The sequence below is a fragment of the Mesoplodon mirus genome (genome assembly GCF_964341445.2).
Source record: "Mesoplodon mirus genome assembly, chromosome: 19".
Classification (NCBI taxonomy): domain Eukaryota; kingdom Metazoa; phylum Chordata; class Mammalia; order Artiodactyla; family Ziphiidae; genus Mesoplodon; species Mesoplodon mirus.
The window spans coordinates 58,430,219-58,442,607 of record NC_138995.1 but is presented as its reverse complement, the minus strand read 5'-3'; the positions used below and the strand labels follow the sequence as shown (position 1 = coordinate 58,442,607).

Below are 12,389 nucleotides of genomic sequence, written 5' to 3'. Positions count from 1 at the left end.
GCTAGAAAAAGGGGCTGCCTGGATGGAGCGGGTGTGACTGAGGGAATAAACGGAACTTGTTGTGGGAGTGCTGGGGCGGGGGAAGCTGAAAGCTGCAACCAGAGAAAGCAATGCTCTGGGGCTACGCTCAGGAACAGGAAGCAGCAAATCCCCTCTTCCTCCTCCAGTCACCGTTCTCCCTCTAGCGCCCCCTCTAGGCACAGTCTAATAGGAACCCAGCTGGCAAAGCAAACGTGGCTCGCAGAGGCCCAGCCCCAGCATCACAGAGCTGAGTATACAGAAGGGCAGATTTGGAGCTGAGAGACAACAGCTTAATAACGCAGCATGCCCACTGAGTGAACTCCTAGGGCTTTGTAGCATTTAACATTTCTAAATATAAATTAGTGCTTTACAAAGGCTCTGGATCCAGATGGCCCAGATTCCTATTCCACCTCGGCCACTTTCTAGCTGTGAGACCTTGTGTGAGTCACTTAACTTTTATCTGTGCCTCAGTTTTCTTATCTGCAAATGGAGACATTAGTAGCTACGTAATATATGGTTGTCATGAGAATTCCTTGATTTAGCACCTGTGAAGAACTTAAACACAGTGCCAGACACACAGCACTCGTGTTAGCTGTTGTTCTTGCCACCATCATCATTACTGTTATTATTACTACTTGGGTTAGTGAGAACCGATACAGCATCTTCCAGAGAAATCTGGTTGCCACAAAACACTTGGCAATATTGCAAAGCTACTCTGCATCCAAAGTGGCAGACAGTTGGAATTCCTCCAATTTGGAAAAAGGATGTTTTGGTTTGCATTTATGGATGTGTTGGTTGTTGGTGGCTTTTTTGCTATTTTACTAATAATTGCTGTCAGTTCAACCTTGTCATTACCAGTTTAGTTTGTTATGGGTTGTTTAGTTAAACGGCATGTATAATGATGCGTATTTGCCTCAATTCCGTGCGTGCGTGGCCTGCAATTTTCCACTTATTAGACTTTTTAAAGACACATATGCAGTTATCTACTCAAATTTGCATCATCTGTACCCCTATTGCCAAAGCAGATGTACACAGCACCCACCCACCCCCACTCCAGGAAATACTCTCCTTTTTATCTCTGAGTTCTTTCATTGGTAGGCAGGAATGGGGTGGGTACAGATGGTTGGGGTTCTTGTCCCACTAAAGTGAGAGTCATCAAAATAGTGCAGACAAGAGGTGCTGGGCCTGAGTCACACAGGAATAGTGGGGCTGAGAGGAAGAAACAGCCGGGGGATACCTGAAATAAAGCAGCAAAGGAACCAAGGACCCCAAACACACCCCCAGCTTCAGCCCCCATCCCCAAAGGATCTAGACACCCACCAGTTCCCCAAGAATCAAGCATCCAGACGCTACTCCTCTCAAATGGCTTTATTTCCCCAGTGTGGGGAGCTGTGAGTGGGCTCTGGTCCTTGTACCTCAAGGACCCTGCAGCCTTCTCCAGCCCAGCAGGCTGTGGTACAGCCTTGAAAGGCAATGCCGGGGCTCCAGAGACTCATGCTCCCAGAGTAGGGCTGGTTCTGGGAGGATCCAAGCCTGCTGTAGTTTGCATGGATGACCCTCCCTGCAGTGATCGTGACAGCAGCCGAGGTGGTAGGCCATGGGCATGAGGTTCACTTCAAGGACAAGGTCGCCAGGTGCAGGGGTCAAGGACCTGCTAGGCCTTACTCTCGGAGCAAAACTCCCTATGGCAGCTACTCTTTGAAGTCCACCAGCGGGCTCAGTCTGGGGGAAGAGAGAAGAGGTGGTGGGCATAGAGACGAAGACAGAAAAAACTAAGAGACTGGCAAAAAGAAAGATGTACAAAAAGCCCAAAGGAGACCGAGAGTGAACCAGGGACTAAGGAAAGCCAGTAAAAGAGAAAAACACTCAGAGATAGGGGAAGAGAGACCTGGAAAGCAGGGACACAGACGTAGGTAGTGACAGACGCCAAAGATACACACAGGTACACCACACACACTGACCTTTAGGCCCAGGTGAGGCTGGGGGCGGCGGCCCCCCTGGGGGAAGTAATGCAGAGCGGCTCAGGGCCTCGGCTACCCAGCCCAGGACACGGCTACAGTACTGGACCTGGGGAGCAGGGAGGACATCAGGGCATCAGACTGGAACCCTACTGCCCCTCACCCCAGCCATACTCCCCCAGCCTGGCCCGGGGTCCTCACCTCCTGTTCCAGTCCTTCCAGACGCTGCTCGTACTCGCGGATCTGTCTCAGCTGCCGCAATGCTGTGTCCACCCTGGGGATTCAGGGTTTCAGGTCGGAGCCAGCAGCCTACCAGCCCCGCCCACCTTCGAAGACCCGCCCTCAGTCTTTCAGCTTTCCTCCCAAGCATTCCAGGACCCTGTCCCCACAGGCTCCGCCTCTAGCCTGGGTCTTTGCAGGACCTAAATCATGGGCTCGGTTCCTGAAGCCAAAAGCCCCGCCCAGAGCCAGGCCCCGCCCTCACTTCTGCGATGTGCGCTTCAGAGTTTCAGAGTCGCTCTCCCGCTTGTCCCGAGCTCGCTCCATCAGGAAATTCTCCTTTTGCACTGACTCCCACGTCAACAGCCTCCGCTCCGCTTCCTTCGAGAGGTGGACCCCTGGACAGTGGGGTCAGCAGAGAGTCAAAGGGCTCGCCCATCCTCGGGCCACGCCTGCTCCTAGACCCAGCTTCCCCACCCAAAACCGTGAGCTTTGGTGATCTCCCAGACCACGCCCCCTCGCCGTTCTAGGCCTCCCACTAATATCCCACGCCCAGCTCCCTGACAGACTAAGCCCTGCCCACTAATGCTCCTGGGCGTCCTCCTCCAGCCTCTCCTTTTCTCCAGGTTCCGCCCCCTAGGTTTCTCTCTTTTGGGCCAAGCCGGCCTCTCACGAAAATGCTCGACGGCTGCGGAAGGTGGCAAGCTGGCCCGGAGCCTGCGCAATCGACGGATGAGGGAGCACACGTGCGAGATGACGATGAGAGGCGGGGCCAGTGAAGGCCGAGAGTGAAATTCCCGGATGAGGCTGTAGCGCTGCGCCTTCCAGTAGAGGTCGCTGTTGGCCTGTACTTTGCCGAAGGTATAGCTGTGGGGACCAGAGATCAAGGGTAACTGGAGGTCAACGACCCTTCAGGAAGAGAGGATGAAGATTAGCTGTCGGGCAATATCTGTTTGAAGCCCAAGGCAGCAGGCAGATGTCAAGATCAATAAAGTTGGAGGTTATTACAGGACGCAGTTAGTAGCTGGGTTAGGAGTGTCCAGGGTCAGATGTCATAGGTCAAGTTGGGAAAGCTATCATGAATTAAGTAGAGATTGGAGTCAGGTTCAAAAGTCAGCCTGGACACAAACAATAAAATAGGAAATGAAAATGGGGACATTACTATCAACCTTATAGAAATAAAAAGGATTATAAGAGAATGCTATTAATAATTGTACATCAACATATTAGATAACCTAGGTGAAATGGACAAATTACTAGAAACACACAAATTACCTAAACTGACTCAAGAAGAAACAGGACAATCTCAAAAGACCTATAACAAGTAAAGAGATTGAATCACTAATTAAAAATGTCTCAACAAAAAAAGCCCAGGACCAGATGGTTTGGTGAATTCTACCAAACATTTTAAAAAGATTTAACACCAATCCTTCTCAAACTCTTCCAAAAATTGAAGAGGAGAGAACACTTCCCAATTCATTCTGAGGCCAGCATTACCATGATGATATCAAAGTCAGATAAAGATATTACGAGAAAACTACAGACCAATATCCTTTATGAATATACATTCAAAAATCCTCAACAAAATACTAGAAACCTAATTCAACAGCATATTGAAAGGATTATAAGTGGGATATATGCAAGGAATGCAAGGGTGGTTCAACATACAAAAATCAATCAATGTAATATACCATCTTAATAAAACAAAGGAAAAAACCACGTGATCATCTCAATTGACATGGAGACACAGAAAACGAATTTGACGAAATCCAACACCCTTTCATGGTTCAAACAAACAAACAGAACAAAACAAAAACTCAGAAAAGTAGAAACAGAAGGAAACTTCTTCAACATGATAAAAGGTAATTATGAAAAACCCACAGCTAACATCAGACTCAATGAAAAAAGACAGAAAACTTTCCCCAAAGATCAAGAACAAGAGAAGAATGCCCACTTTCGGGACTTTCCTGGTTGCCCAGTGGTAAAGAATCTGCCTTCCAATGCAGGGGACGTGGGTTCGATCCCTGGTCGGGGAACTAAGATGCCACAGGGCAACTAAGCCCGCACACCACAACTACTGAGCTCCTGCACCTCATCGAGAGATCCCTTGTGCCGCAAACTACAGAGCCCACACACTCTGGAACCTGTGCACCACAACTAGAGAGAGAAAAACCCGCGTGCCACAACAAAGAGCCCTCATGCCGCAACTAAGACCCGACGCAGCCCCAAAAATAAAGAAAATAAAGAAATATTAAAAAAAAAAAAGAATGCCCAATTTCACCACTTCTATTCATTATACTGGAAGGTCTAGCCACAGCAAGCAAGAAAAAGAACTAAAAGGCATCCAAATTGGAAAGGAAGAAGTAAAACTGTCTCCATTGACAGATGATATAGCCTACATATAGAAACAGAAAATCCCAGGGACTTCCCTGGTGGTCCAGTGGTTAAGAATCCACCTTGCAATGCAGGGGATGCTGGTTCGATCCCTAGTCAGGGAGCTAAGATCTCGCAAGCTTTGTGGCACAGACAAATAAATAAATAAACTTAAGGATCAAAGGATATTATCAAGAAAAGGAAAAGACAACCAACAGAATGGGAGAAAATATTTGCAAATTATATATGTGATAGGAGTTTAATATCCAGAATAAAGAACTGCTACAACTCAACACTAAAATACAAACAACTCAATTTAAAAAATGGGCAACGGGGGCTTCCCTGGTGGCGCAGTGGTTAAGAATCCTCCTGCCAATGCAGGGGACACGGGTTTGAGCCCTGGTCCAGGAAGATCCCACATGTCGCGGAGCAACTAAGCCCGCGAGCCACAACTGCTGAGCCCGCGTGCTGCAACTGCTGAAGCCTGCACACCTAGAGGCCGTGCTCCACCACAATGAGGAGCCTGCGCACCACAACGAAGAGTAGCCCCTGCTCACTGCAACTAGAGAAAGCCTGCGCGCAGCAACGAAGACCCAACACAGCCAAAAATAAAAATAAATAAAATAAATAAATTTATTTTTAAAAATGGGCAAAGGACTTGAACAGACATTTCTTTAAAGATGTGCAAATGGGCAATAAACCCATGGAAAGATGCTCAATGTCACCAGTCATTAGGAAAATACAAATCAAAACCACAATGAAATAACCAGTTCATGCCCACTAGGATGGCTAGAACCTCTTAATAAGGAAAATAACAACTGTTAGTAAGGATGTGGAAAGGCTAAACATAGAATTACCATATGACCCAGCATTCTATTCTAGAAATATATCCAAAAGAAATAAAAAACGGAGACTCAAACAGCAATTGTGAACAGCAATGTTCATTGCAGCATTATCCACAATAGCCAAAAGATGGAACCAACCCAAGTTTCCAACATCAGATGAATGGATCAACAAAATGTCTTATATCAATTCATCAGTATTATTCAGCCATAAAAAGGAATGGAGTGGTGGTACATGCTACAACATGATTGCACAATGAAAACATTATGCCGGACACAAAAGGACAACTATTGTATGATTTCACTTACATGAATCACCTCCAAGAGGCAGATTCATAGCACAGAAAGTAAATTAGAGGTTACCAGGAACTGGGTGGGGGGTGGGGGGAAATGAGGAGTTACCCTTGCTTAATGGGTACACACTTTCTGTTTGGAGTGATGAAAATGTTTTGGAAATAGATAGTGGTGATGGTTGTGCAACATTATAAATGTAATTAATGTCACTGCATTGTACACTTAAAAATGGTGACGATGGCAAATTTTGTTATATATATTTTGCCACAATAAAAATTTTTTTAAATCTTCAGCCTGGGCTCACAGAGTAGATCAGATTCCAAAGTCCAGGTCAGGAGCAGACTCTTGACTGGGTTTGGGGACAAGCCAGCAATTACATTCGAATCAGAGTTCAGAGACTAAAACTAGAATTGCTTAGACTGGGATCAAGAATCACGCCGGGGTCAAGGGTCATGCTGGGTGAGGTCACCCAGATGAGGTCAGATCATCAGAGAGCAGTGGGGACTCACCTGAACATCGCGATGAGCAAATTGACCAGCAGGATGTTGGCCACGAGCAGGAAGATGATGAGGAGGACCACCACCAGCCAGTTGGCATAAATCGAGACGCAGGAGCCTGCCTGGGTCCCTGAGGGGCGCGCCCATAAGCCCTTCTCCGATGAACAGTTGTCGGGTTTCATGAAGCCCACTGTGAAGGGAGATAGAGATGGAGCCAGAGAGACAGAGAACTAAGGAAGACAGAAATCCAGACGGGCATGGGAGAGCAGAGAGAGAGACAGAATCCCAGAAAGAGGGGGGAACAGAGATGCAAAGAGAAAGAGGAGGGGTCAGAGACCCAGAGATAGAGGAGGGGGGGCGGGATTCAGAGGGAGGGTGTCAGGCCCTCTCATCCCTCCTTACCGTCTATGTCGTCCTGGGGGATCTGCCCAAAGATCTGCAGGTAGGGCCGGTAGAAGACCCGGCGCAGGATACCCGAGAGGTTACGGTCCTGGGGCCTAAGGAGCCCCTCCGTGGCCACCCCGTAGGCAACCAGCCACACGCCAAGGAAGAAGAGGAAGAAGAACACGTCCTTCATCTGCAGAAGAGGAAGATGAGACCAATCCGGGCCCTTCCCTTCCCTACTCTGGCCCCGCCCCTGCATCCAAAGCCCCGCCTCCTTCCCTGACATTGCGTTCGAGTCTACTACACCTTCCCTGGCTCCGCCCCCTTCCTCCTCTGCCCCCGCCCACACCAGCCCTACCCCACCCCTCACCATCTTGTTCACGATGACGATCTTGGGCCCCAGATGTTTGTTGACCGTGAAGATGTGCAGCAGCCTCAGCGTGAAGATCATGAAGTCGAGGCAGAGGACAGTACGGCCCAGGTCATACAGTCCTGCGGTCAGCCTGGGGTATGGCAGATGCGGCAGGGGTCACTCAAGGGTTACAGGGTGCAAAGGAAAACCCCGAGTCCTCCCAACACCAGGCTGAAGGTGAGGATGTGGCCTCCCCAGGGCCAGACCTGGGACCACCCCCCCACCCCCATTCGCCCGGGATTTACTCAGATTTAAAATTTGGCACCCGTGACAGTGCCAAGCTGGGCCACGCAGGGCGCTGGTACCCATTAAATAATGGCTGCATGAACAACGGCCTTAGCAAAAAGCTGGGAGGTCCCTGTAACAATCAAGTTGTGAAAACTGCAGGAATATTTGTCCAACCTATACAAGGCAAAATATAGAGAGTTCCAGCAAACCAATAAGCAGAAGACAAACGACCTAACAGGAAATCGGATAAAGGATAACAACACACAATTCACAGAGGAAGGTCAAATGGTGAATAACATCAGCAATCCCTATGGGGAAAATAAAAATTATATCTCTATTTTGCATCATGTACTTTAACTTTGAAGGGATTAAAAACCTAGAGTAAAAGGCAAAACATCAAAATCTTAGTAAGAAAATATAGAATTTCTTCATAAGCTTGACATAAGATAAATGTCATATGAGAAAAAGTCTTACATACAAGGCACAAAATAATAATAAAGGAAAAGACTGAATATTTAACTACTTTGAAATATAAAACTCGTGTATTAAAAGATAACATAAATATGATGGACAGAGAAAGGCAAAATTTTCTGCCAAAAATACATAGCCTAAATTTGATCAGGAGGGAATACCAGACAAACTTAAACAGAGGCAAATTCTACAAAATAAGTGGTCTGGACTGTTCAAAAGTGTTAAGATCATAAAAGCCAAAGATGGACTGAAAAACTGTGCCATATTAGAGACAATTAAGGAGACATGACAGCTAAAGGCAACATGGAATCCTGGATTGGCTCCTGATCCAGAAAAAGAACATCAGTGGACAACTGATGAAATTTAAATAAAATTTCCTGGTTCTGATAATATAAGATGTTAACATTTGGGGGATCTGGATGAATGGTGTATGGGAATTCTTTGTGCTGTTTTTGCAAAAATTTTTTATGTCTAGGGGTTTTTCGAAATGAAAAGTTAAAGAATAAAAGAATGTTTAAAGAACATACAAAAGTGAAAAGACAAGCTGCAGACTGTAAGAAGATACTTAGAACAAAACCACCAAGGATTGGGATCCAGAGTATAAGGAGAGCAACTACCAAAAAATATATACATGCAAGAGATCGATGAACACAATAAATTAAAAACTGGGGCGAAGGATATGAAAAGACAGTTGACAGAGTACATGTGCCATTTAGATATGAAAGATGCCCAACTTACCCAACTAGGAGTCAGGGATGCATAAATTAAAACAAGAAGAGGTCATTTTCCCCATCAGATTGGCAAAACATATAAAGGTTAAATTGAGAGCTACAAAATTTTAAAGATTGAAAATATCAGGTATCATCAAGCATGAGGACTCAAGGGGGCAGTGTCTTACCCAGATGGTGGGTGTGTAGCCGGAAGAAGCTATTTTACAAGGAAAGCATTCCACATCAAGAATACACATACCCTTTGACCCACAAAGTGTACGTCTCAGATGTAAACTGTTATTACTTTGGAATAATAAAAAATTAGAAACAACTGAAATGTCCTTCTGGAAGGGATTGGCAAAATAAAACGATTCATCCATTCAATTCTGGAGAACACAGGAAATTTCTCCCGTGTAAAATGAGATTTTTTGGAATTTTTTTTCCTGTCCAATAATTCTTCCCCCCACCTAAAAAACGATGAGCTTGACAAAAATGTCTAAAATATCACTGGTATTCCTAAAGGGTGGTAGCAAATGGTCCTAGCCCTTTCCTCTCAGAAGATACTTTATACAAAATAAAAGGAATAAACAGAAGCACAGTGTTGTACAAAACTTTCTTATCTTGCTGTTTTAATAAATTATTCATGTCGAATTACTTTGTACCATTTTTAACACAGCATAGAGGAAGCATACCTCTCAGTGTGTCAACTGAGAAAAGAGTAGGGGGTCATTGCTGTCAACCATCCAGATTATAAAAGGGGGTGTCAGGACACTTCATCCCCTGTAACTTGTCACTAAGTTGTGACCACAAAGTTCTTTGTCTGCTCTCTTCAAAAGCAGTGGTGTCCTAACAGGTAGGACTTTATTTAAAAACAAAACCCAAAAAAATAACTCACCATCAGAGTACTGGACCCAGAGCAGCTAATATCTGATTATAACTTCATATTATCTCAAGTAGAAAATGAAAGACGCTTTGTAGAGAAATGTTGGGCCTAATTCTCTCTCTTGAAGTTCAGAATTTTTGTCCCACTGCCTCATGAAAGGAATTCATTCATTTATTAAATCTGGCAAGAAGAAGTCTGTCTTGTCTGCTTTAGCCAGCAAAGACTAAAACCCCTTCTTCAGGAGTCTGATGCAACATTTTTAAAGAATAAGGAATATTTGCAAATACTGACATGGAAAGAATGTCAGGACGTTTTACAGAGGAAAAGAAGAGGTTGCAAAAGAATAATAAAACATAGTATCATCTGTGTATAAAAGAAGTAGGTAAATGCATAGAAAAAGAACAGGCAGGATGTGCACCAAACTGTTGATGGAGGTAACTGCTGAGAAAAGGAGGAAGCTTGAAATGGCTGAGGAAGATAATCCGTTTCTGTTCTATGCTCTTCTTCATTTGAATATAATCTTGTTCAATAAGGACGCACTTCTGCATTTCTTTGGGCATAGACTATATTCAAAGATGTTTTAAGTTGCTGGGAGACAAGATAGATGTGGCTTGAGGAGCTTATAATCTTGTGTGAGGAGAGAGACAGCAAAAGCCATGGTCAAAGCACTACTGGGGGGACTCTCAGGATGTTAGAGGAACATAAAGAAGAGACCCAGAGTCTGGGTAGGAGAAAGGAAGACCTCCAGAGGCAGAGACAGCAAAGCTGAGGCTGAGAGGAAGTGTAGGAGTTGGCTTGGCCAAGGAGAGGAGGGAAAAGTGTTTCAGGAAGGGGGAACAGCATGTGCCAAGACCCAAAGACAACAAAATTTATTCCCAAGGACATTTTGATTTGCCCTTTGCCTCTCTCTGGCACCACACAATACAATCTAGAAACTATGGAAGAAATGAACTAACATTATATAGCCCAGTCTGGGCAACAGAAAATATTTGAGGGTAATTCCGCACAGTTAGTTTTTTTTGTAAATTAGCTAAGAAATAAGCAGAAACAGTCAAGATTTTTATGGAGTAAAAAGTTGACAAAGCATTGAGGCCTCCCTGATGAAATTTAAAATTATGAAATTTGACCCAGGAAAACCGGACATGCAAGAAATAAAAGCCACAAAGTAAAATTCACAAACACAGACCCTAGATTTTGGCAAAATTTGATAGGACAAAAACACAAACGTTGAACCAAATATTTGTTGTAAAACTTAACCCAAACAATAATTAATCAAGTTGAAATAATTTCAGAAACTGAAAAAGAAAATAATTGAAACTACTTTCACTGCCCTGCAATGTAAAATCAATCAAGGCAGTTTAAAGTAACTAGAAAATAGTTCCTTGGTAAGAATCCGTCAGTACTGGTAAAATTCTGATTGCAATTTTATAATTACGCAGATTCAAAATACCAAGGATCATGGTCAAAGCCACGGGCCTTGTGAAGAAGGAACTGCAAGTCACTCTCAGACGAGTCGGAGTGTAAATGAAGAAAAGAGAAAGAAATCAGGGAGGCAGCCCTGGCAGAGAAGGGCAGGGGCCGAGACTCTGTCTACGGGCACTGGCGAGCCCCAAGAAGCAGGGAGAGACAGGCTAGCTCTGGGTGTAGAAAGACCCTTGTGGGCCCTGTGGAGGATGGACTGGAGGGAAGAGAGGCTGGGGCGAGGGTCCAGGTGGGAGAGGCAGGCGTGGAGATAAACAGGGGGATGAGACAGAGAAAGTCAGGTGCCAGGAGGACGGGGCCTGGGACCCAGGGCTGTAGAGGAAGAGGAGGGAGGAGGTGAGGGTGGCACTCGGTGTGTGGCCTGATGTCTGGGGTCCAGGACAGGGGTGCAGCTGCAGGGCCATGTTGAGGACTAGAGAAACATCCTGTAAAGTCCAGATCTAGAATGAAGAGCAGTGGGATTCTCATTTTATCCTTTCAGCCCTAAAGCCAGATATCCACATGTCAGCAAACGGCTTACAGAACATCTTTAGGCAGTACTTTCAATCAAGATGGGATTTTTTTTTTTTTTTTAAACGAATAAGCAGAGGCTTCCCTGGTGGCGGAGTGGTTAAGAATCTGCCTGCCAATGCAGGGGATTCAAGCCCTGGTCCGGGAAGATCCCACATGCCGCAGAGCAAGTAAGCCAGTGCATCACGACTACTGAGCCTGAGCTCTAGAGTCCGCGAGCCACAACTACTGAAGTCTTCGTGCCTAGAGCCCGTGCTCCGCAACAAGAGAAGCCGCCGCAATGAGAAGCCCACGCACCGCAACGAGGACCCAATGCAGCCAAATTAATTAATTAATTTTAAAAAAAAAGAATAAGGAGAGTTATTTTAAAATTGTGAATCACTATATGTATACCTGCAACTTATATAATATTGTACATCAACTATACTTCAATGAAAAAAAGAAAAGAATAAGTGGAGTTGGATTTAGCCTCTGCCTGCCGCAGGGAAGCCAAGAGTTGAGACCCCCAACCCCACCCCTCACCCCCATCCCCACTCCCACGCCCCCACCCCCAGGAAGGAAGGGTCAGAGGTCGCCATGGGCCAGGAGTGTAAGGTCACAGGGCACTCACCGGCAGCCCACGCCCAGGAGGAAGCAGGTGAGGGCCACTATGTCGCACTGGTTCCAGGCGTCTGAGAGGTAGAGGTGCAGGCGGCGGCGCAGTGGGGCCTGGTGGGTGTCTTTCCTGGGGGCCCCCATGGCCAGGCTGCCCAAGCTGTCACCCAGCCCCTGGCGGAACTCCTCACAGAGCAGGGTGAAGGCCCAGAAGTAGAGCAGCAGCTCCAGGGCGCTGGGTGTCTCGGGCTGGAAGTCGATGAGCAGCACGTGGGTGAAGAGCAGCAGGAAGAGGAGGTAGCTGACCACGTAGCCCATGAAGGAAGTCACCGGCGCTCCCCAGAACTGGGGCCAGTGGCGCAGGCGCCGGGGGCACCCCCCACAGCAGCTCCTGCGGCTGGGCGGCCTCAACACCCCCAAGGGCGTCTTCTCAGGAGGGTCTGTGGACCTGGGGGAGAGAGGGAGAGAAGGGAGAAGGGCTCAATCTGACTTCTGCACCTGACTGTCACCA

General features: G+C 46.3%; 1 protein-coding gene across 2 annotated transcripts in view; it reads right to left on the bottom strand.

Annotated features, from left to right (window-relative positions):
- Positions 1-1,374: 1,374 nt before the first annotated feature.
- Positions 1,375-12,389, bottom strand: part of TRPM4 (transient receptor potential cation channel subfamily M member 4) — a 35,511-nt gene continuing 24,496 nt past the window's right edge. For both annotated transcript variants that reach the window (XM_082605725.1, XM_082605726.1), the window contains exons 17-25: positions 11,895-12,326; positions 6,959-7,091; positions 6,607-6,781; positions 6,217-6,394; positions 2,872-3,065; positions 2,464-2,596; positions 2,181-2,253; positions 1,983-2,088; positions 1,375-1,743 (exon numbers count right to left, since the gene is read on the bottom strand). In XM_082605725.1, the coding sequence (XP_082461851.1) occupies positions 1,739-1,743; positions 1,983-2,088; positions 2,181-2,253; positions 2,464-2,596; positions 2,872-3,065; positions 6,217-6,394; positions 6,607-6,781; positions 6,959-7,091; positions 11,895-12,326 (1,429 nt within the window). In that variant the 3' untranslated portion in view covers positions 1,375-1,738. The remainder of the gene's footprint in view (positions 1,744-1,982; positions 2,089-2,180; positions 2,254-2,463; positions 2,597-2,871; positions 3,066-6,216; positions 6,395-6,606; positions 6,782-6,958; positions 7,092-11,894; positions 12,327-12,389) is intronic.